The sequence below is a fragment of the Mizuhopecten yessoensis genome, unplaced genomic scaffold (assembly GCF_002113885.1).
Source record: "Mizuhopecten yessoensis strain PY_sf001 unplaced genomic scaffold, ASM211388v2 scaffold6277, whole genome shotgun sequence".
Taxonomy (NCBI): Eukaryota; Metazoa; Mollusca; class Bivalvia; order Pectinida; family Pectinidae; genus Mizuhopecten; species Mizuhopecten yessoensis.
Window position 1 is genome coordinate 177,559 of NW_018406469.1, and position 25,559 is coordinate 203,117.

General features: G+C 38.9%; 1 protein-coding gene across 6 annotated transcripts in view; it reads right to left on the minus strand.

Annotated features, from left to right (window-relative positions):
* The window catches only part of LOC110451884 (SLIT-ROBO Rho GTPase-activating protein 1-like), a 118,591-nt gene that overhangs the window by 39,311 nt on the left and 53,721 nt on the right, over positions 1–25,559 (minus strand). The window contains exon 1 of one of the 6 annotated variants that reach the window (XM_021500104.1): positions 2,931–3,358. The exons of 4 other annotated variants lie outside the window; for them this stretch is intronic. In XM_021500104.1, coding sequence (XP_021355779.1) covers positions 2,931–3,051 — 121 coding nt within the window. In that variant the 5' untranslated portion in view covers positions 3,052–3,358. Of the gene's footprint in view, positions 1–2,930; positions 3,359–25,559 lie in introns of those variants that run through there. One more of the 6 variants, XM_021500105.1, reaches the window with a different exon arrangement.

Consider the following 25,559-nt stretch of genomic DNA (forward strand, 5'->3'; position numbering starts at 1 on the left):
TTAAAACTCACACTTTGCTACAAAAGATATTAACCCTAACTGAATTCAAAACTTACAAATTTCACATTCTTTCTAACAAAGCTATTATTTTAATCCTAATGGACAGTACATGCTACAGTGTAACATGGTTTACTGACCTCACCTTCTTCATAGACATCTTACAACAGAAGTAGAAAATATTCCCATTGATACATTCAATAATCCCAATCTGGTGTAAACTATTCTCTTGACACACCTACCAGCTGTATAATTCCTAACTGTAGCTGAGGCTCTGTCCCCATCTACCACTACTGAGAATACTTAGATTAATTTTCCTTACACAGTCGGGAACCTCTGTCCAGTTCCCTTGGTCTCCACACAGCCCTAAGTACAGTAATCGTACACATCCTCCTTGCTCCTCACCATACACTTTTATGCTGTTTTTAAATTTGTTTTTTAAAACTTGAGATAGAACTTTCTATTTTCGCCCCCCCCAGTCCCAACTCTTTCGCAACAGGCGCTCCGAGATTACGACATCAGGAATCTTCAAAAACTGGAACAGCTCCACCATTCAACACAGACGTCATAATCAGGAGAAAACAACAGAAGCATCACAATCGTAAAATGGATAGAGACTGACCCCTAACAAGAGGCCGGCCAACTTCTGGGCAACCCCAGTCTTCCCTGACCCAATATGTTGTTATCCTCTTTTGTTCTAATAGCCAGAGATCCAATTGAGGAAAAACAATTGGTATTTTACGCGTGAAATTTGCCCAGCACCTCTCACAGAGAGAACCTGTGTGAAACTTCAACATGTGAAGCCCTGAATTTAACTTGACAGGGATGTAGACGAGGGAAGTGGTTAAGTCTCAACACCTGAGTAAAGGCAGGTTAGGTACTCTGCAAAACTGTGCATGCCAGAAAAACTTGTTTTTTTAATTTGAAATTTGCCTTGAATTAGTTATAGTGTACAGATATTAACAAACACCAAAATGCTTTCCTACGGTGAGTCACCACGATAATAAACCTTTATATACGGGGGAAACTCTAGACCTGGGAGGGGGGCTGATACAGAAGTACGTATAGCTTTAGACCTTGGGGTAGAGGCATACAGCCGCTTTGTCTTTGTTACTTTTTAACTACCTCAGGTAAAGTTCACGGAACAAATTGTTAACATAAACACCAAGATCTGAATATTGTTAATGATGATAATTTCATGCAGCCTCGCTTAGAGATATCTACCAAGTAGGAAAACCTCATAATATAACGACCGATCACCTCTATCACCGATTCTTTTATGTTCAATATGTGTGATGGGGTTAATTAACCGGCTCGTTATAAAGGAATCTGTTACCAACATCTACAAAAGTTCATTAACCTTAAACTGAGTCAAGGTCAACTGACAATTCAACCAATATGGTACAGATGTTGGGGATACAGAATATTGTACAGTACGATGGTACTGAGATACAAGTCTCATATACTGGAGACATTAGACTGTATGGCCACCAACCCCTAATTTTTATTAAGAATTTCTCAACTGTATTGCATTACCAGCTTATCTCTCCTAGTTTAGAACTTAGAATCAGACATCCAAGTGATCAAAATGATTAGAGTTATTGTTTTCTAAATAATTCAATATTCTAGAGATGGGGGTGGGGCAGTCTATGGATACATGTATATGTGAGGTGCTGACGCAACTAAGGTACACAAGTGGGTATAAGGAGTATTCTAAGATTGAGAGCATAGTACTAGTGTTTCCCATTCAGGGGTATATGATATTTGATAGATTTTCAAGATTCTGTACCCCCACCCCGGTCCATAGTAAATAGAACAGTCCATGGAAAATGGGGATACAACCAACTGTTTTCGGGGTCAAAACCCTCATCTAGGGGTTTCGGGGGAATGTTGATGTGAAGTGCACAAGGTATATAGATATATATAAACTTCAATGTGGGTACCAGTATATGAGGGCTGAAGAGTACATTCGTAGTACGTATACACTAGCTTAAGGAAGAGATGCACAGGCTTCACTACTGAGGGTACCAGTATGATAGAGCCTTGGGAACAAATCCATTACATGTTTGTAACATTTTAGTGCCATCTCATCCAACAGGGCCTAATTTAAGTGGTACATCTTCACAAGGATGCAGCTCTCGATACATCAGTCAAGTGTTACACACATCTGCTCACCTGTAACGAGCCAATCAGCCCACCTGTAAGCCGTTATCCACTACTACAACAGTACATGTACACATTTTTTGTATTTTGTGTACCGGTAATATGCATTTGCCCACCTGCTATACTTAACGACATGATTTAGAGCTGCTGTCACACGTTACATTTTCAAAGCTGTATTATGTTTTTCCTTACTTGTGTTACATGTGTAAAACAATATCCTGTTCAAATTATGTCAACAACCTTTTGGAAATCAAATTACCCTAACAAAGAGTCTGTACAGTAAAACCTGTCATATCTAATAACAGTGATTTGTTTTGACACAAATGATATTACAGCAATATTGTATTAGACAGGATGTTCTAATACTCAGGGGTCAGATTAGACAAGTTTCACTGTGCACCACCATTTTATGTATCATTGTATAAATCAACATCTGGATAAAGTTCCTGTACAGGTGAAATGATACCAGGTATATACATGCTACCCAGATAGCTGCCCAAAGGCCTTATAATGATCAGATACGTAATGAATTCACACCTGGTCATTTACACCTGTCCCGGTAGAAGTAGGTTAAAAGTTCACACTAAGACAGGTACAGACTACAATGTACCTTTGTTGTAATAATACACCTGTATATTTGGCCATGTGGCCATTGTAATCAAATCTACTTGTAAACATTGTGTGCATCTGTAAACATTGTAGTAGTAACTGATGAAATGACATTGTAGGTAAAACATACACATAGCTGACCACAGATGTACTGTACCTACCCCAGACTCTGTGGCCAATGGGCATGAAATCCTCCATGGGCCGGGTACAGGCAAAAAGGGAGTATCTCTGCTTGGTGGGCATGTTTAGGTTCTGCAGGCTGCCCGGTGGACCTAGGACCATGTGTATTGGGTTACTGACCAGTGGACCATGTGTACACACATCTATTTACAGATCCTGGTCAATATCATTGCCAGCCTTAGTAGCTAATTACAGGTAGTTAGGTGATTGGCTGGCCTAGGGTAGTATGTATACATCATGTAACACTGGGTATAAAGACACACCACCGTGATCTGTGTATTACATCCCAGTCAGTTTCTCCAGGTAGTGTGGTCAGTGGAAATGACTTAGCTGGGGCCCAAGGCCACAGGTCAGTCTGAACTAATGGTCAAGGATCACTTTTAACTTATATAATGTATAAAACACTTCACAATCAGGAAAGCTCCTCCTGGAAATACCTCAAGCCTTTAACTGTTGTGTCAATAGCTAGTCAACTGACCCAACGTAATCAAACGAATGTACCAAAGAATTAAACACAGTTTGACATTTATCAAACCTATCCTTGGCTTTCCTTGTCCACCTCCCTCACTGTCTACTAGCCTTACTTGTCTTCTTCCAGTCCTGAGCTACACACAGTGTTTAAACAGTTGGAGAACAACAATGATGTAGGTCCAAGTAGACCTCTACGACAGCCAACTGTCACATACAATTTTTTCAATAAACCAATATCACAAGAAATCACAAAATCTCACACAGCTGACAAATTGTCCTCCATCTGTGGCCAGGTTACACGACAACAATGGTAGAATGCTTAGGGTCTGATGACAATGGACATCCAGTTGGTACTGAAAGTACCACACAATGGTAGGAAAAACAAACTGGCCCTTAGAGACCCCTAAGATCCGTCCTCACAAATGTAGGGAGAGATGCAGTATAATATCACTGCTCCTAAAGCCAGTCGAGATGTGAACGGAGACAGCTGTACAACCAGTATATATGGCTGCTTCTTGTGTAGATGTATCTAGATATGGAGCCCCCAAGCTTCTAGTTCCTGATAGAGTCACACCAGGTCTTACTCTACCCAATCTTATACCAGGCTACCCTCACAGACTCAATGTTAGCATCTCACAGGGGTGTCCATATACTTCCTGCTGGGTGTTACATACATAGTATCACAAGTCTGGCTAGTTATGGTTCTTATACACAATTTATCAGTAGCCTCTAGCACCAGGGGCTATTACACAAATTAGCACTTGGTTCCAAGTTCAGGTGCTAATACACAAATTAGTACTTGGTTCCAAGTTCAGGTGCTAATACACAAATTAGCACTTAGTTGTAAGTTCAGGTGCTTAATACACATGTTTAGGGAACTATTCCTAAATTATAAATCCATCACATCCAGTCACTGTTTCCTTATATGCTTTATGAGAAATATTGCGCTTATAATAACATTCATATGCAGTTACAATCCTTGGGAAATGTGTTATATCGTAGAGGTCCTTTGTCTACTACTAGAACAGTTAAACAAGCTTGTCAGCTTTATGGTATAAAATATTCATGCGTAAGTTGTCCAAGTGTGGAGTGCAGGCTGCGTGTCAACGGGTTCTGTCATCATAGCTAATTCATTAATAAAGAAACGGTATTGTTGTATGGCCTTTTGAAGTCTGTGTGTAACATACCTACAACTTAGCGTGCCTAGATCTTTAATACACGAATGGCTAACTAAAGTCAAACTAAACACAGCCGTATTAATCCACAACTTCTTGCTTCCCTTTCTATTGTGAGAACTGTGTGTGGGGATTAGGTAGGAATGTACACAGCTCCAATGGTTTACACACATGTCCTGTAGTACTACACACGGTCCTTGGTCGCTGCTGGTACAGTGTAGCTGATGAAGTAGGGCTTTCACAATGACAATGTCACACCCGACCTGAGTCACAGCTCTCCAGTAGCTCCAGGGGTAGCATTAAATCTAGACAGTCCCGGGGATAGAAGGTGTTAGCAGTGATGAGATCTTGGAGACACTCCGTGCATGTTTAGTCTGCAGTGAGTCTGTGAGGTCCACTGTTTGTGTTTACATTGGGGGCCCCGAGTTCAGCTTAGTTCAACAGCTGTAATTGTATACCTCCCTCCTCACATCATCTGTACCCTCAGCCTGAAGTAGTACAAAGTCTACCACAGAAAAGTCCCTCACCACTGAGATATTATACACAGATGTATTCTCTCCAATAGTTCTACAAGCATGTTCTTCCACAAGAAACAATTTTACAAATATTGGTCCAAATGCTGTACACCAGATCATATAACAGCCTGCACGTGCAGATAGTGCATTCTCACACGAACGGGACCATCTGGTAGAAATCTATATCCCTACTTAATAGTCTTTATCTTCTTCAAAAAGTCTCTGAAACAGATTCCAGACCGACATGCCTCCAATCTGTGAGATCGTAGTAGATACCAGATGACAAAGTTTGGCTACATGATGGAGAGCCAAGCTGTCAGTCCAGACACTTCCCCATGTCCAGAGTCTCATCCATCATCTACAAATCACCAGCTCATCCAATTATCACCAAGTTTTTTCCCCACAGTGCATGTCCCTGTGATAAACCTGTTTACAAACACAAGGGATGGAGTGGCAGGAGAAACAGGATACTCTGTTGTAGACTGTTTGTTTATACAGTCAGAATCTCAGCTCTGCACCAGTGTACAGTTACTGAGGAAAGACTTCTCCAATGAGATATTTCAATTACGGTTTGTTGACTATGTCCAATCCATTCACGTCTTAATTACGGGTTACATAATAACCTCTCCAGTAGACTAGTCATGTATGATAGATAGAGTTGGATGAGTAAGTCCAGGATTAGCATGTTATGACGAAGCGATTATGCTGTATGATCTAGGGTGGGGCTGGTGTGTAAACAGTAGGATTGGACATCAGTTAGAATCAAAACAATGCCAAGTAGCACTATTGATTTTGTGGCAGACTAAAAGACCAGTTGTGTGTGAATCTGTCCAATTCCATCAATAAATGTCTCCACCACAGAACCAGAGGTCACATCTGTCCTTCGCAAATCTTGTGTGGGCAGATCTAGATACACTCATTTTTATTAGTTATAAAAATTTAAGTTATAAAAATCCTTAACTTGTTACAATAGGTCTTTATCTCAGACTTAAAGCCACCATGCATCCGTCATCCCACGATCCACCAACATCAGACTCCAAGCTTTCTGAAGACCCAGATTTTACAGGAAGCTGCAGAGAATATTACTGTCAGTCATTTAAGTACACATGCATCTAAAGATATCAGGAAATCACAACCTGTGTGCAAAAATCTTCCCTTATCAACAGTTTACAATAAATTGGTGAGATTAAGGGTGAAAACATCTCCAGTTTCTCATCTTTCGAATGATTTATTGATGCTTGAAGATACAGAAATATGTCCCTGTAAAAATGTCACTGTTAACATCTCATAGTTTATATCACATATACTCCTTCCCATTTAAGAATCTGGTCCAAGCTCCATTCAGACCTCACACGATCCTGATCGTCACACTGTTCTATCAAACGAGCTTTACTCGCCACAGGTCTTAGAATCGGAGCAGTTCTTGATATCATTCTTGGATACAACACTTGGTTTCTCACACACATGCACACATACGTAGCTGTGCAAGGAGGATTGCGTACACCACCATTCAATGATCAATACTATATTTCCCTGTAACTACAGAGCAGCCTTCCTCTAGTCACCACCAGGCTGAGGCTTATTGACAAACCTAAGTGGGAATTAATCTCTCACCTCTATGGTGTAAATTCCTTTATAACAACCAATTAATGATATGAAAATGTGTGGCAATACACACCTGTATATAGAAAGTGTAACTTGTCTTGTTTACCCAGTATAGTGTTATTTTAACTTCAATACGCCCCCGTATAATACAAAGTAGACAATAATACCCTTGCCTTCTACATGGAGATGTTATATTTCACCTTCACCCACCCTTCCCCGATATAAGGGTCGATAAAACAATAGCCATCGGATACACCAAATGTTGTGTGTAGTGGGGTAATTTTGTCCTTGGTCAACCATGCAGGGTTAAAAAGAGATTAGAAAATATCAGCATTTGTACCAAATACCTACTAAGGAAAATCTAACTACAATGTATTGTGTTTGTAGTGAAAGCACTTCAAATTACATTCCCGTTTGCATGACCCTTTCAACCAAAACCATTACTATTATCACCATAGTGGAAATTATATAAATCAATATATTGCAATCAAAATTCTAGGATTTTATGCTTGAATGCTCATGACTGCATTGTTCAGTTTATAAACTTAATTATTTCGATAATTCAGGCCTATTGATAAAATAGCTTCTGGGACATCCTGCCAACTGGCACAGAACAGTTGGCCCAGGACAGCTACTTGATGGGATTACTTTGTATTTATAAACACTTCTGTGATGATGACAACTATAAAGATGACACGGTCTCCATGGACACCAAATTGAGGTTGATGTATGGAGGAATTGTCCAATAGACATCCATCGTTTGTCAGCAAGAGGAGGGAGGCTAGAAGATAGTGTGGACTAGACAATGAACCTCAAATCTGTCCATATATTACACACACAGACACACAATGGAGCTCATTAATTTACATTCCACTAACATCATCAGCGTAAAACTGCTCAGCATGTTCCTCCGGGTGGAATGCAAGCTATTACTGGGTCAGCCATCACCCATACTCAAATCTTAGCCCTAATATGCATGGCATAAATTCAAGAAGGCACAAATTTCATAAACATTTCTGAAGGGGAATGTATAAGAGAACAAAATATTAATTTAATGAGAAGTGTTTAATTTTTCCCTTATTCAAGAGATGGTCAATTTCATTAATCCTTTGACCAGTACTAGTATAGACCATAATGGATTCATCCATATCAATGCATGGTAGAGTCTACTGAAGTTACAAAGGGGTGAAAGGGCTAATATATTTTATATATTTATCACTATATCTGGTTATAACAATATGTGATGAATATTATAATTGAACGTTCAACTCTATCTTTGTTACATTTTTGTCAGATCCTCCATTAAATATCCTAGGAGATGAGCCGGCTTTTAGTAACACCCCAGCACTTAAAGGAGATGCAGCGATAAAGTTTATCATTTACATCATGCTACACAAAACGTGAATGAACATACACCAAACTAATAATAAATAAGTTCCTGTCGAGATCTTGGAACTCCACGCCAGTTTTAAAACTGCCGTTTCCTTAATGCTTCCATTAAAAGATGGAGTCTGTGTTCCAAAATAACTAAATGACTCAAAACGCTGATCACGAAGCAGAAAATAATTGGTAACATCATATGTGCAGATTTTATCAAGTAAATATAAAACTAGGACCCGGAACTGTTGAAACGGATACACATTTGCAGTGCTGAATCACCTAGAGCGTACCTGCTGCCGCTATCTAATGATGCTGAGTGTAGCTACAGAGGCTGTGCTCTTATCACCTCCACTGATGATAAGCGGGGATAGACAGGGTTATGCAGCTTGCTGTGGACATGAAACACTATGTTTTTAGCTTGTATCCTCACACCTATGAAGTGTGTGAAACAGACAGTCCTACGATACACCCCTACAGTTGCTAACAGTGAGTCAGACTTCAAACTTCAAATCAACCTACCTAAACAAGAGGTTCAAAGGGCCTATTCAATTCCATTTTCAATGCAAAAGGTTTTTCAAAACCATCCTTTTGCATTACAGAAAAAAAAATTAACATGGAAGTTTTGGCATGTCATAAAGAACTTTTTTGTACCCAGCATCAGCTTGGAAGAAAAGGTTGCACTAGAAATACTAGGGGACAGGTATAACTACTTTGTATTTACCCGGTGAGGTGACAGGTAAAAACCTTGTATAAATACATTACACCAGGTGAGGTGACAAGGTAAAACCCTCTAGATGTACTGTACATGTCCAGACACTATTATTGAAGTGTCATTGCTGGGTGGTCTAGGTTACATTTTGTTACACCTGATTTGCTGGCACACCTTGATGCACCAAGTGATGTAAGGATGCAGTTTAGTGACTAATTTTGTCAGCCTATCTTCCAGGGCATGAAGGTAATATGAGAAAATCCCTTCAGCAGCCAACATCTGACCTTCACCCTCTTTAGTGACTTTGATCTGCAGCAAATTACAATTTAATTAAATATGACAGAGCAATCTAAGTACATCTACCAGAACACACACACACAAGGTTGGGTTGTATCCTTTTGTTCTACCAGCACAATCAGCTACTTGTGATCTGAAACATGCAAACCAGTGTGCAGTATATATTCTCCTGTAGAGCAGTGAAAGGCCTCGAGAATCAGTCTTCTTGTGATTTTTAAATTTTTGAATATATATATATACATGTATATATTATTTCATTAACATTAGACCAGACTACAAAGAACTGACAGAAATGTTAACATTGTCAAGACGGAGCTTTATATATAAATACAAATAGTCCTTAATCACAATATTCTGTCTTTGCGTATTGCAGAGTTAGATCTGCTCTTGAGAGCAGGTATTGATTGTTACGTCATTTGTTTGTGAGAGCAACGTCATCAATTTTTGAGAAAACGACGTAATTTTCTCACACAAACCAATGACGTAACAATCAATACCTGCTCACAAGAGAAGATAACTCTGCAATACGCAAAGACGGAATACCGCACAATATATCGATATGCCAATATGCTGCAGACTGATATCAAGTTTGGCAGGCCAATTTGCATTGATTTGTTTTACAAACTTTATTGCAATTTTTTTACATGAATAATTAATCTCTAAAGAATGTCAGATATTTCTAATGAAGAACATCAGCTCATGAAACAGCAGTTTTTATCTGTGTCACACCAGTGTCATTGTTCTTCCCGAAGACAAAGAAAATCACGACCAATTTACAGCTGATGTAGGGCTGTCACTCCCATCACCTCTCCCGCCCCTTCTCCCTAGGATAGCCCTGGATTTCTCTGTACCAGTCTCCCTTGGCTAACCATAGGCCCTCTTCCCCTATATCTCATAGCCAAAACTGATCAGGAGTTGTGTACCACACTTAGAAATCAATACCCGGACAGGGTGTTAATAACTTAGCCATAATAGAGAAACTTTCCTGGTCATAGAGGGCACCACCTTCAAATCAGTATGAAGGTCAGCAAGCTAAGGCTATATTACAAAAAATATTAGTAAATATTTCTTAATATTTAGAAAACCATGAATCCTCACTATGCATACACTGCAAAGTCAGCATGAGAATTAGGTCCAATATAACTTTCGCCAGACATGTAACAAAAGGTTTGTTCACCACAACCGTCTACGTGGGTAACAAATGTACCCAACGAACCGACAAATTAAGTATCTGATTTCACTCACTGCAGTCAGCTGATGTGTGAGGCATTGAAAACCTGAATCATTGTTTACCATCATGATACGTTTAAATCCTGAGGCTATCCCATCTCCTTATGCATGTTTACAGTGCACAGGTACATGGGTTAAAAAAGCAAATAAATCTGTACAGGTAGGTTAAGAAAGTGAAAGAGTCTCATAACACAGGTGCACACAACCAGCTAAGCCACTAACATTAGAGGAATCAATTTATTTCCCTGCATGGATTGAAATGAGTAATCACATTTTTATTTTCTTACTCTATCTAACACACTGTTCAGTAATAGCCTGAGTTGGCTGTTCTGAGCATTATATACCTATTAAGGACAGTCACAGGACACTGACAAGTAGGCAAAGTGGACAGTCTATTGATGTCCACTGGTGGTCAGTGTTATTGATGACCAGAGGTTATTTATGGGTCAGTTAGCACCTTCTAAGTGATAAAGTGGCTTAACATTTGGACATCTTTATGGTCAGTTGGCCATTATTCAATTATCACTCTTGTCTGTTCCTCTAGTGACCTTGTGACCTGTGACCCTAACTTATGATCCTTGACTTGTGACCCCTAACTTGTGATCCCAAATTGAGATGATGACTCAGAACAAGGAGAACATGTTCTTCCTTACATCATAAGCTTGGGAACGACCCCCAAGGATACTCACAAAGAGCATCATAAACAGTGTTACAAAGCTCTAGTTCAGTAACACATTTTTGTACAAGTTTTATTTTACATAGAAAAGTCTTAATTGACAAAAAAATTGTATTCTGTGGTAATCCTTTCATGCATCAATCATTAATGTTATGGCCATTTGAAGGTTACCTGTTTACTTTGAAAATGATAGAATCAAAATGATAGAATCATCAGATTGTTTTTTATGTGATTATAAACTTAAGGTACTTTTGATGTGTTATTGCATTGCATAATCCTATAGCACATTATATATCCAGGAAAAAACAAAGAACAAAAATCCCCAAAATTCCTTTTTCAATATTTTTTTAATATTTTAAATTCAACACCTGTTAGATTATGATAGTTTTGATTCAGCTCTATAATTACACAGAATCTCTGGGTGGTATAGCGATTTCACCTCCCAGTCACACAAAGCAACCTCGCGCTCTGACCAATCTGTATAGAATGTACCCATCTTCTTTATAACACAATTTCTGTTGATCACCATGCTTTGGCCTAGTTTCTCCACGTCTTCTCAGCTTAATGATGATTTAATATAAATGTTTCATTATGGGTTTTTTTTTAATTATATTGAAATACACACCTACAATTACATCAGATTTCAAACTTACCATTGGAATACAGAAAATGCAAAATTTTATGTAAATCTCCCGATATTTCTCATAGAATGCATCTTTATAAATTGCATGAAGTATCTGTTAAGATACAGTAATTAGGCCTAAAAACAAGCTTACATGTCATATTAATGGGGGGAAACAAGGACAATACATGTACATGTATATAAATATGGCATGTCAGTGATCTGTTACAGTGTTATATATAAAACTATTACGCTGTATCTAATGAAGAAATACGATCTCTCAGATGTGGTTCTCCCTTAATTATCTCCCCCAGGTGTCAGTCCTCTGAGACACTAACCTTCCACCTTAGACAGCTGTTCAGATATAACAGACTTATCTCCCCTTGTCCACTGTGGGCTATGATGTTATACAGGACTGATCAGGATGCAGGAACTTGAAGCGGGACTGAATCAGACCCCAGGGATGAGCTGATAAGATAATAGTGCCGGAAGAACGAGAACATTTCCTGTGAGAGATTTATCTACTTCAGCCTCCAACAAATCTTTTTACTGTTAATAAACATCATATAAACACGAGTACCTCATAAATTTATAACTCCCACAAAGATGTCAAAATAGTATCACAGGAAACTTCAACCACAACCCCCACAAGAATGTATGAACTTTGTACCATAACCTACGATTACAGCTCCCACAAGTTTCTATTAACTTAGTACCAAAACCTACGATAATCTCACTATTTTTGACCAAATCTCTCTAAAACAATTCACTGATCTCACTATTTTGCAATGGAAAGTTATGACATGTAGATGATGTAGGACAGATATATATATAAACATGATTTCAATATATAAAACAGACAAAGTATACACAGATGTAGTAAAGGCACTCATGTTTCTAAATCTTTTTATGTAAAAATTTTCCTCAATTATTTTTCCCCCTGAAAAATACTGAAGTTGAAACATATATCAAATTAAGCTGAACTGTGAAGAAATAATTAAGGAAAACTACATAGTCTCTCATGTTTTCAAGATTTTGTAAACTCATATACAGACAAACCTTACTATGTGACTTTGTAAGCCATTGATTCTGGAAAAAACGTTTATGTCAACGAAAAAGTTTGAGTGTGTGACCTTATATCAAGGTTAACCTGACACATGACCTTTTATCACACTCTGCTTTATATAAGCTTTAGGCTACTTTCTCACGGAGGCCAGGTGAATCAAGGACACAAAGCCATGATGTCAGGCTCACAAATAAAGAGTTTTGTCACATGACATTATACATATTTCTATGGAATTTTGACATAACATCTATGAAGAAGTAAGAATTACTGCCAGTCTAAGTAACTTGTTCAAGAGAGACAACTCAAATATAACTACCACTGTAATAAATCCAAGGGAAATAACTCGGTCATTCTTAGCAAGGCATTTGTTTTGTTAACATTTCAGAATTTGACATTTTTTGTTTTGTTCCTAAAATATCTTTATATAAAAACAATTTGTTGTAAAGTTGTTCCATCAGTAAATACTACAATACATGATGCTGAGAATTTGTCTGGGTTGGTGTTTTCATCTTGCTAGGTGTTCAAATCAAATCAATGAGGCTGTATCTGAGTTTCACGAGGGACGTGTGCCTTAATCAAGTCTACAAGCAGGCCAAGAGACGTGTCTGAGTGGATGTCACAATGCCCGTCCTCCCGATACCCAGCCACAGACATCTAAATGATGCCTAAGTGAACAGTATCTGCCCATCTACGACAGGGGTGATGTAACATGTCTATATACATATACCTCCCATTAAAGTCTGGACTGAAATCTATCTGAAAATGTCTTTGACATTTCAATATACCTGTCTGCCCTTTATAGGCAATACATTATACAAAGAGTAAGTTCAAGGAGAAAAAAATGTAAATCAGATACACAGTGTACATGTATCTAACTGTAACACACGTGCACAGTTTATTTGCTCAATTCTTCATTTAACCCTTTCAACCCTAGGAAACTTTAGTAGACTCTACTATACATGGATGAGTCAATTAAGATCTACAGTGGTGAAAGGGTTAAAGCAATATTACTGTGGTTGATTTTTTCATATGCAAGTTAATTGTACAGAACAATGCACTTTCATACAATGTCTGACTGTTGACAATTAAACCTTGTTTTTCTTAGTTTAGAGATTATGGTGAGTTGAGTGTGTTTGTTTACATCTCTGCCCTGTGTAATGCACACCACTCTTACCAATTACACAGACTCACTGTATACATGTTCTGTCAGCCCCAATTAGGCCTGACCTCCACACCATTAGGAGGGACCCAGAGAATCAGGTCAAATACACCTCACCACTCCTCTCTGACACAACAGTTCACAAATAGTTCAGTCATGACAAGGTCAATAACAAACACATTTCACTCTCTAACCTGGTTAATGGAAAATAAATAACCTATTTTAATGGCATGCAACAAGAATTGTGATAAATAAGCAATGAAATCAGTTCCATTGCTGACATCTAGCAATGTAGTCCTTTAGGGTCTATTAAAGCAGGATCCTGTGTTCCTGGTGTACACTGTCTTCAGTGCAGCTCCAACCATACAGCTATCCTAGCTGCTCTCTACAAATTTATCAGCTTCAACCATTTTGCTTATCCTTTCCACTTTCCAACTGTTGTCCAAGTCCCATCTTTTCCAACCATAGTGCTCACCCATTTCCATTTCAGATCCATCTCTTGTCCTTTTAACTATTCATCACTACCTTCACTCTTCAGTCCTATTAGCTAGAGCCATTGTGTTAAGGTGGCTCCACACTTTCGCAATTAACCAGCAAAATTCGTTGAAACTTTCATATAATGGTTGTGCAACTATGTAGAGTTGATTTTTATGAAAATCTAAACATTCCGATAGTTTGGGGATATTTTTGGAAAAAATACCAAAAAAACGAATTTTCGTCAATTTTAATATTTTCCGTTTTTTTTTTGTGTGTGACATTGTTCGGAACAATAACAACAATGATAAAATGAAAAGAAGCATTTCTAATTAACCCTACAAATATTTTATTTATCGCAAAATATGTAACACATGTTACACAAAGTGTTTTTTATTGAATTTTTACGGATAAAAGTGATTATCTACAAGCTAAAAGAAAACAGGACACAAAGATCTATACATATAGAATGGGAAATTGAACAAAATATACACAATGGCTTTATGATTAATTTAATTTACATTTTACAATCACTTCGATCCGGGTGAGAGTTATCTTCCTTGAAAAAAATCAGAACTTTTTGCAGAGGGGTGACATTTACACAATGACAGTTGTCTCTGTTTACACATAACAAAAATGATGGAAATAAATCAAAAAATATCAATTTATTGTTTTTTAATGGAACCAAATTACCCTCAGTCATGTTACACTTTGGACATCATTCCACAGTCCTCTAACTCACGGTATATTTATAATTACATGTCAGGTACATATGTGACCAGAGGCTATCGCATGGTATGCCATTCTCACGTGCACTCACACATGCATTTCATAGGTATCTTGATATTTTACAAAACATTATTTTCACAGAGTAAGTAGACTACATTTGTAAACACGATTTAATCGACAGAGCAAAACTCCCTTAACAGCGAAAATCGTAACGACCTCAGGCTTATGAACTCGTGTAAGCACGTGATATGCACATGTGAGGTCGGTACGTCCGCATTACATGCGTTTCCTATATGACCTTCTTGAGGTTGTCTGATCGCATGCCACTGTCTTCCCGTGAGTCTGTTTATTTGTTTATGACTATGAATTGGAAAGCTTTATTCCTAAAGTATGTGTGATTATACATTTCCCGGTAAAATCTCGATATCGGGTGTTGACATATCATCGGCACGCACGTGTACTATTGTTTACCAGGGGCCTGTTCGTTTATGCGGAGCAACCGGTTTGACCGTTTATAAATGTAACAATTTCAGGTATAAATCCTGGCTGACCTGCAAATGTGTATGCAGGCCTTGCAAGGCTTTCTCAATGCTCGCCTGAAAGCAGCATCAGATTACTAGGTCCGACCTTATTTAATAAACGAACAACAGTGGGCCGATCGGTTTGACGTTTAAACGAAAACGACCCAGGTGTAACTATGATTTGCACTACGATATTGAATGCCCGATACGCAATACGGAAATGACGACACTGTGTACATGCACATTTCGATCAAGATAATTGAGTCTGAGCTGTACTTTTTCCGGAAGTACGTCACGAAAATGGATGCTGATGACGATGTGTGGAGCCACCTTATCCCTTCTCTACTTTTATCTCATCTTCATATCCATTCATCCTTACCCTCCCCTCTCCACTTCTCCCGTCAACCCTCTTCCCATCTTCTCTCCCCAACTTCCCTTTCCCTACATAAACCAAACATAACCCCCCCCCCCGTCTCTAGAATATTGAACTATTAAGAGAAAAAAAAAAAATAACTCACTTGATCACTTGGATGTCTGCATGCATGAGTTCTAAACTATTGGGAGATAAGCTAGTAGCAAAAACTTGGGGGCTGGTGGCCAGTCTAATCACCACTCTCATTCCCTCTTTATATAGTTAAACTCCTTTACCTCCCCCTCCCCAATTCTACACTCTCTTTCTCCCTCCTCCTCAATTTCCTTTTCTTGCAATTCTATTGAACTTGAACAACATACCATGTGCACAGCAGTCAGGGTCAGCACAAAGTCTGCTGACCAACATTCACAAACTAATTGCTGACCAACATTCACAAACTAATTCTGTAACAAGCAGTTTTGCTTGCATTAAGAGCTATTATCATTATAAGGGTCACAAATAGTGCCAGCTGGTCAGAGCCAGCCTGTACCCACACCAAGCTTCCTTTCTACTTCCCATGACCCAACCAAGCCCTTCATATGTCAGACCCTATCAGCTAATCAGGGAGCATGGTCAGAATTGGCCCCTGCAGGACTTGAGTGGGCTCTACAATTGAAACCCCCATGTGGTCACGCTCACAACAGCCAATCTGTCAATTTCATTAAATTTGGATTCACTAAGACAAATATTGAAACCTGGTTGGATACAGCTTCTGTAATTGATAATTAGATGAATTTCCCAAGTCCATTTATTTATACATTTGGGCCCAGCTTGATCTAGATCTGCACGGTGCCGGTAGATAGTTGTCTTCCCATGGCAGGATCCAGTAGCATGTTACCCCATATGTGATACTCAACATACAGACTCTCATATTTTTATATTTTGCACTTAATTGGCTTTGTTGAGAAACAAAGATTGATCGCTCCAAACAATCCCAGATGACAACGTATTACTGGTGAACTAAAGAAGATTACAACAATACAAAACCAGAGACAATTTCCTGAGATCTTCCTGCACAGCGGTGCACAGCGGTGCACAGCAATCCCCCCTCCTTCTCAGAAAAAAAATTGATTTCCTTTTGTCCTAGTTGTCACTAATGAGCGGATGTATGGGGTTACTATAGCAACCAGAATATGTGTGAAATCCATAATGAAAGTTGAAACTATCAACTATTGTTGACTACAGATGCCAAACACCAAATTACAATGTATCATACCGACTGCTGATTTACAAACTGTGAATCTGTGAGAATCTAATTTAAACTCAAGAATATAAATTTTAAGCAAATTATTTTAATCAATATATGTATAGGAGCAGTTTCTCCTGCAATGCCCATGGCTGGAAGTTTCTTCACACCATAGGGGGCCTAGCTAAGTACAGTATCATCTTCAGCCACAGACAATGCAGTTTTATCCCTGCAAAGCTCTGTAAACAGAGGCAAGAATATCCCTCTGGCTTTGAGAACAAAGACCTCCTTGTAGGCTTAGTCTGGCATCACTGGTTACCAGGGCAACACAATAACCTGCAGATAACCTACAGATTTCTGTTGATAGTAAATAATGTGTTATAATATGCTGAGATTTTCATATTTTATTTTTTTCCTGTTTAAAAAATATTTAAGTCCAAATTGCATGTAGGTCTGGTTTTGAAATTGAAAGGAATTGAAGGATTTCAGTGGTACTTGAAAATGTGGCAGAGCAGACACAGATCACAGGACAAAGGAAGGGAAGATGGTGATCCATCACAACTCTGGTTCCAACCGCGGTGTGACCAGATTAATGCATATCTAGCAGATAATCACCCCAACTCCCTTTATCCTCGGGAGATTCCCGGTATACTGTTACTGGTCATATGAGAGATGGAAAAAAACAATATCTGTTTCTCACTATACTTTGCTGATAGGGAATAGTCATCAATTTACACTGACAATAGTGAGTGTTAGAGTTGATGAACTGTATATAGGGTATATATAATGATATATTCCTTTCTCTGTGGTCTGTAGAGAGGTGATGACAGGGGAAGTGTGTCTGTTGGTCACTGCTGTCATCTAACCAACTCCTATATTATATATATCAAAGGTTTTTCTGGAGACCCACTAGCTCCCACCTATATTCTTTTAATTATCTGTGATGAAACCTTCCAGGCTTTGGAGCCCAATGACTCCAAACCACTATCACCATCTGATCAGTAGAGGACCTGACAGAAACCCTACTGGCTCCCACCCCTATTCCCATCTCAGAGGAAGGGAACCTGACAGGAACCCTACTGGCTCCCACCCCTATTCCCATCTGAAATGAAGGGAACCTGACAGGAACCCTACTGGCTCCCATCCTTATTCCCATCTCAGAGGAAGGAAACCTGACCGGAAGTACCCTACTGGCTCCCACCCCTATTCCCATCTCAAAGGTAGGGAACCTGACAGGCACCCTACTGGCTCCCACCCCTATTTCCATCTCAGAGGTAGGGAACCTGACAGGCACCCTACTGGCTCCCACCCCTATTCCCATCTCAGAGGTAGGGAACCTGACAGGAACCCTACTGGCTCCCACCCCTAATCCCTTCTCTGATCTATCATATTCTTCAGCACTTCCAGCTAACAACAGAATGTTGATATATAGTCATTGCCATCTCAGTGAAGTGACTAGAAATTGGTTACCAACTCTGTTTTATTAGTGAAAGCCATAACGGAGCCATGATACATTTTGGTTATGTTACTTTTTGAACAAAATTGTCTAAATCTACCTCAAAAAGCATCTATCAAAATTGTAGTGGGTAGGGTGTGATTGTAAGGCCACTGTTCCTATCTCTGCCAGTCAAAGGTATATATATATATGTGTGTATTTTACACAAAGATATATGTCTGAAAGATAAAATGTCTACAGAGAGGCCAATAATTTATTGTCTCCTGCCGAAGCTACCAATTACACACAGATCAGACTCGCACAAAAAAGGGGAATATTGTCAAAAGTGATGATCTTGCAATCTGACTATCGTTATAAAGACAATGGCAGAGTGGAAGGGGTATACATTTAATGTTCTCCTTTGTCCTCACTATCATACAGTAGAGGCTTTTCCTTTTTCACAATTTCTCCTAACATTTTTTTTTTAATTTGATACATGTGTGGAAACCCAGTTAGTACGGTGTTGGTAAGGAATTTATGATCTGTAATTTATATGCTTTATTTGTGACTTTGCTGTGTAGGAGGGCGCTGTTCAATTTATTTGTGAATTCTATGTAGGAGGGCGATGTTGATTGTTTTGTGACTTGACATGTAGGAGCTATGTTGAGCTTTTTGTGACTTTGCTGTCTCCGAGGGTTGTGTTGTGAGTGCTTTGTGACTTTGCTGTGTCAAGGGGCTTCATTTAGCAAATTGTGACTTTTGCAGTGCGTAGCAACTTCATTTGTGACTTTACAGTATAGAAGCGCTCCTTTGTTGAATGTATTTAATTTCATGTATGGGAGGACTGCGTTTTGTAGTGTGACTTTGCTGCCAAAGATGTATTTGTGACAATCTGTGTAGGAGGGATGTGTTGGGTGTAAAATAATAAGGATGCCTACGCACAGAGAGTAAGGTACCTGTGATTTTGCTGTGTTGGTGTGCAGATCTCACTGGAGGGCAATTAAATGAGAAATAGACCTACAGACAAATGAGCAATTACAGCAAGCTGGAAGGTCACACACAAGTAAACAAGAGATCACAAGCCGGTCAGAGCTACAGGTTAATTACCCAATTCTTGTTCACATTACCAGACACTAAGTAACAGACAATTACTCCAATGTCATTACCACATATCATTAGGCATTATGTACATCAATGACAATAATATGCATTTACCCATAGAAAAAGGAAGATGGTTAGGTATTCCTCGTCAAGAAAGAACCTGTACATTATGTAATTTGTACATTGGAGATGAATTTCATTACTTATTTATATGTGAAAGTGTTTTAGTTAAATGTCTAAGAGAGAAATATATACCAAAATATTATTTCACTTATCCAAGTCAACTAAAAATGCAAGGATTGTTTAATATATTTAATGTAAAAATTCACACAAAACTTTGTAAATTCATAGAAAAGCTTGAAGAAATATTAACTTAATTTCTGTACTATTTGTGTACTTCTATATGTATCTATGCTATGTACAATGTTGTAATTGTTTACATCACACGCCATGTATCATACTTACTATATGTATGTGACCTCTTGTTACACACGTAAGTGTGTCGGAGTGAATAAATAAAAACTTAGAACTTAGATGACAGTGCACTGATCCCTCATCTACTAAAAGGCTTATGACCATATCACTATATAAATGTAGACCCTGTGAGTACACCAATGTTTATACTAATCCTGATATTGGGCGATGTTCTATACCACTCGCCCCTAATTACACCCTTCACAAGATTTCTTCCTGTAGATCAATACATCAGGCTCAAGTTGGCATTTAAGTGGCCAATTACTTCAACCTTTGACCAACATTTAATTTATTTTACATCATTTCATGAATACAGAGACTTTATAAAACAAGATTGTCTCTGCTGTCTCCCAATATCACATGTATCCATCTTTTTTTCTGACTCACCATCTCCAATGAAGATTGCCATCCCCCCCCCCCCATATCTCACATGCACATATCCATGCTCTATTCTGACTCTCCATCTACTACAATGAAAGTTGCCCCCCCCCCCCCCATCTCACATGATTGTATCCATGCTGTCTTCTGACTCCCCATCTCCAATGAGGTTAGTGTATGGTACTTGGAAGCAAATAAACCATGAAATGGTCCACTCTGCTGTACAAATATTGTACTGGCCAGAGCCCCTCCCTGTATAAATATTGTGGTGTTGGTGGTGGAGGGTCCAAGGAGAGGTGGGACAACACACCAACATGTGGTAGGTAAGTGTTTGGTTAGGTGGGGGGGGGGGGGATCCTCTGGACTACAACATGGCCAAGGATATGGTGTGTATCTCCTGGACCAGACTTCTTATAAACATTTCCCACACATCACAAGGACTAGCCTTATTACACAGACACCTAGCTGTAGAGCCTACCATAGTACTGCCATTGATATTACCACACTCTAGTCGGTCATTATCTGGGCCTCTCATAGCCATCATCATCTGTGATGACAGCCCTAATGAGGTTGATACAGAACACCCTACAGCACTAGCTGGTGTAAAATCCCCCACCGATACTCGGCCAAGGAATCTTCAAAATCAACCTGTTGGAATAGTAACAGGAAATGCCAGATTTGGTTTTGAACTAAGTATCCTGAACTTCAGCCATAATATCGTGGATTCTCAACAGCACTTGCTGACTACAGAGGTCAAAAAGCTCCTGGCTTTTTTCTAACGGTTACCATAGAAACACTACTTCAAAACATCAATGGCTGCCGGATTTACTTTGTACCTTATTACTGTAATTGAGAGTAATCTTCAGAGGTTTTTTTATCTGAAGGGTTCGGCAGGTAGAGATCCTGACATTAGCAGTATATATGTCCTAATCTAATAAAGTAGTAAACACCATATCCTTGTTTTTAGAAACAGGGGAAATAACATGATGGAAAAGTCGTAACATACTGTTTTAATACATCCATACTGTTTTAATACATCGTTTGTATATTTGCTAGAGTAGCTATATAGAGCAGGAATGAGGAGTCTGTGGAGTAGGTACTTCAAATGATTTTCATAGACATGGTTACTTGGCCTATCCAAGATTGATTACGCTTACCTATAAATTAATATTACCTAGCTGGCATTCAGAAAATACCATTCTCCTGGTAACTTCAATAATAACGAGTCAGTATATATATGTAATACCCATTTCTTTTATTGTCGTTAAACTTATGATTAATTACGATGAAAGAATTTTTGGTTTTGATAATGTCTTTGTTGGTATTATTTATGAGCCAATTAAATATCAATACCACATCAAGGAGTTTCAAAGAATTTGACAACTACAATTAATCATGAAATTGTTACATTTTAAGTTTTAACATTTAAGTGTCTTTGTTTGATGTAATGCCCTGCATTGGTTACATTTACATGCAGATTCATTAGACAATACTTAGCCGCCAGAGATCTGCAGGAACTGTGGAGGTATTCACTGGCTCATTACCAGTATTTGCTGCCATTTCGTAAACATGTAAGTTCTGATGTAGAAATGAGAACTACAAATGATCACTCTGAACCAATCACATGTGATGTACTATATATTGTAGTAGTACCATGTGAGGTACAGCCAAGCAAGTACCGTAAACATACTAAGACAATATGATCAACTAAACTGAGGAGAAGATACTGTGGTGAATCAACCACCATGGTTAACCATTTCAACCGTATAATTTACCAACTTAAGCAGTATTTACCCTGGTATAGTAAACATAAAGGAATTTCAAGTATAGTTCAGTTGTACAATTGGATAGAGTTGGGTATGGAGAGTTTATCCAATAAATATACAACTCAGTGGAATATATGGAGGAATAGTGTATAGAAGTACACAGCAAACAGGCTGAATCTGCCATTACAAAAAAATAATCTTCATTTTACATATTAAGATGGCAGGGTCAGTTAGTTGCCTTCTCTTGTCCCCTCGCTATGGGTATATAGTTGTGCTCTCTTGTCCCCTCGCTATGGGGATATAGTTGTGCTCTCTTGTCCCCTCGCCATGGGTATATAGTTGTGCTCTCTTGCCCCCTTGCTATGGGTATGTAGTTGTGCTCTCTTGTCCCCTCGCCATGGGTATATAGTTGTGCTCTCTTGGCCCCTCGCTATGGGTATATAGTTGTGATCTCTTGCCCCTTGCTATGGGTATATCGTTGTGCTCTCTTGTCCCCTCGCTATGGTTATATAGTTGTGCTCTCTTGCCCCTCTCTATGGGTATATAGTTGTGCTCTCTCGTCCCCTCGCTATGGGTATATAGTTTTGCTCTCTTGTCCCCTCGCTATGGGCATATAGTTGTGCTCTCTTGCACCTTGCTATGGGTATATAGTTATGCTCTCTTGCACCCTTGCTATGGGTATGCAGTTGTGCTCTCTTGTCCCCTCGCTTTGGGTATATAGTTGTGCTCTCTTGCCCCTTGCTATGGGTATATAGTTATGCTCTCTTGCCCCCTTGCTATGGGTATGCAGTTGTGCTCTCTTGTCCCCTCGCTATGGGTATATAGTTGTGCTTTCTTGCCTCTTGCTATGATATAAAGTTGCCTTCTCTTGCCTCTTGCTATGGGTACATAGTTGCCTTCTCTTGCCTCTTGCTATGGGTATATTAAGTTGCCTTCTCTTGCCCTCCTGCTATGGGTATACAGTTGCCTTGTCTTGCCCCTTGCTATGGTATATTTCTCCCTTCTATTGGTACTTCTCCCCCTACCATGGGTTATTTCACTTCACCCCTTCCAGGTTTGAGATTATTTCTATCACAGTGACAACTGATGCTGAGTTATGATGCCTGAGTCTACATTTTTTGACTTCAACTTAATTACAACAATCCTTTTTTCCAGTGTTCTATAAAAGTCAACTCTGCACACTAAAGCCTTCAGTTCCTAAGTGGCACTATCTGTGAAGCCCTGGCCTGATCCTGAATCCTGACACCCAGTCTGATAGGGGGACCACATTCCTGTAACAAAAACTGTCCCTCCACACCAAACCCTAACTAAAACACACAGGCTGCTCACAAGGCATTCATGAAAGAATTTTAGGGCAGAAGTTGCAGCAGTAATCTAAACACAAAACATTCTCCTGAAAAATTCCAATTGCCTGTACCAGTGTACTCCAGAATCGTTCACTTGCAGACATAGCAAACTTTGATTAAATAAACGGCCCAGTTTCATCTCCTTCTAATCTCGCCATCTATCAAGAGAAAACAATCAGACAGGGCAATGTTATTGAAGTGATTCCAGATTTTACTGTGAAAGACAAATGAAGGTCACCCAGGACTCCTAGTGTCTGGGTGGGCGAACACATGCTAGCAACTCCTTATATAAGTCCTCAATCTCACTGCACCTATCAGACAGCAGGTCCTTATATGTACAAGACATTTACACAATCACATTTCACTTATACAGCTGAGACCTGGCCATGGATTTGTAATGACATAAATGACTGACCTGTCATTAGTCAAGAAGATAGCCAGGAAGATGATTGTACCAGCATAGTGATTAGACTCCATAGAGCATAATTATAATAATGACTGACCTGGGGCCAGGAAATACAGTAATCTACGACCTGACCACTGCCCGTCTCTTTATCTTGATTTTACTTGCATTCAGAAACAAATGTAAATTTGTATTGACCCCAGATCTGTTTAGTTCTATAATATGACAATTTCTATTGACTTATCAAAATATACCTCCTACACTTCTTAGGATCTTTAAGGATCGAGATATACTGGAATAGTGGTCAGTCTGTCCGTCAAGGGCAACATCACTGGAATGCGGGTGTCTGTCCATCTGTCTGCAGACAGACCCTGTGATCTCGGTATATCTCCTAGGACAGCCTGAGGTTGAGTGGGGGATGATATGATAAGTAGAACATTAACCCTGCTAATGAAATGTCCCTATGGATACATAATTTAGATAGGTACTGGCTGTGAAGGCTTAGACAGGCAATCACTATGTCATATGGACAGGATTACAACATGTCTGTCAACTAGTCCAAAAATCTCGGTTCTCTCCGCTTGGATAGGTAGGATAGACGGAGATTTCCCAGCTCAGACAAAGGATACAGTGACTGCTAGGACAGACAGAACATCTCATATGGTGATGTCAATGACATCAGTAAGGATTATTCTGAACCATATATTTTTCATTGGAAATAATATACCCTCAAATACTTAATACTTAATTTTCTATAGAATATTTAACTGCATTGATTTTATTGATCTCTAGTTAACGCACTGGTCATCATGCACCCGATGAACAGTGACAGATCTACAGCTGGAGAGCCACAACACCAGACCCCAGTCAGACAGTTGACACTGGTGAATCCCTGTAAGAGACTGGTGTTGTATAATAGTACCACCACACTACGTCTACAATGTCAGTCTTCTTTAATTAAGTTCTGTCTCAACCATGAACTGTGTCAGTACCGGAAACCCATGGAAACATTGCCGTCATTTCATTTGATCCAAACAAATATGGAATGAATTGCTATTTTCATCCGTCATGCTTGCAAAAAGTAATTGTTTATTATTTAACATTGTGTAAAATTTTGTTATCAGTCTACGAACTATCCATGAAACAATATTGATGGAACAGCACTCTAAAGTCATGGCCCTTTCAGAGATTGATTCTGAGCCATAGTTGATTTTACATAAAGAAGACTGTCAAGCTTCATATTGACAATAGCAAGTGCATGCGTAGATTTGTTTTATCTAAATTGATGCAAACACTAATTTTTTGTTTGTAGTTTCTTATAATGGACATTTAATATATGCAAATGTCTATATATATATATATGTATTAACTATTAAGAATGACATGAGGTCTGTTGTGTAGGAAATCCAAAGTTAGTTCCAACCATGCTTGCTCCACTGTGTTTGGCCACAGTACAGAGCCAGGAAGTTTTGAGATGAGA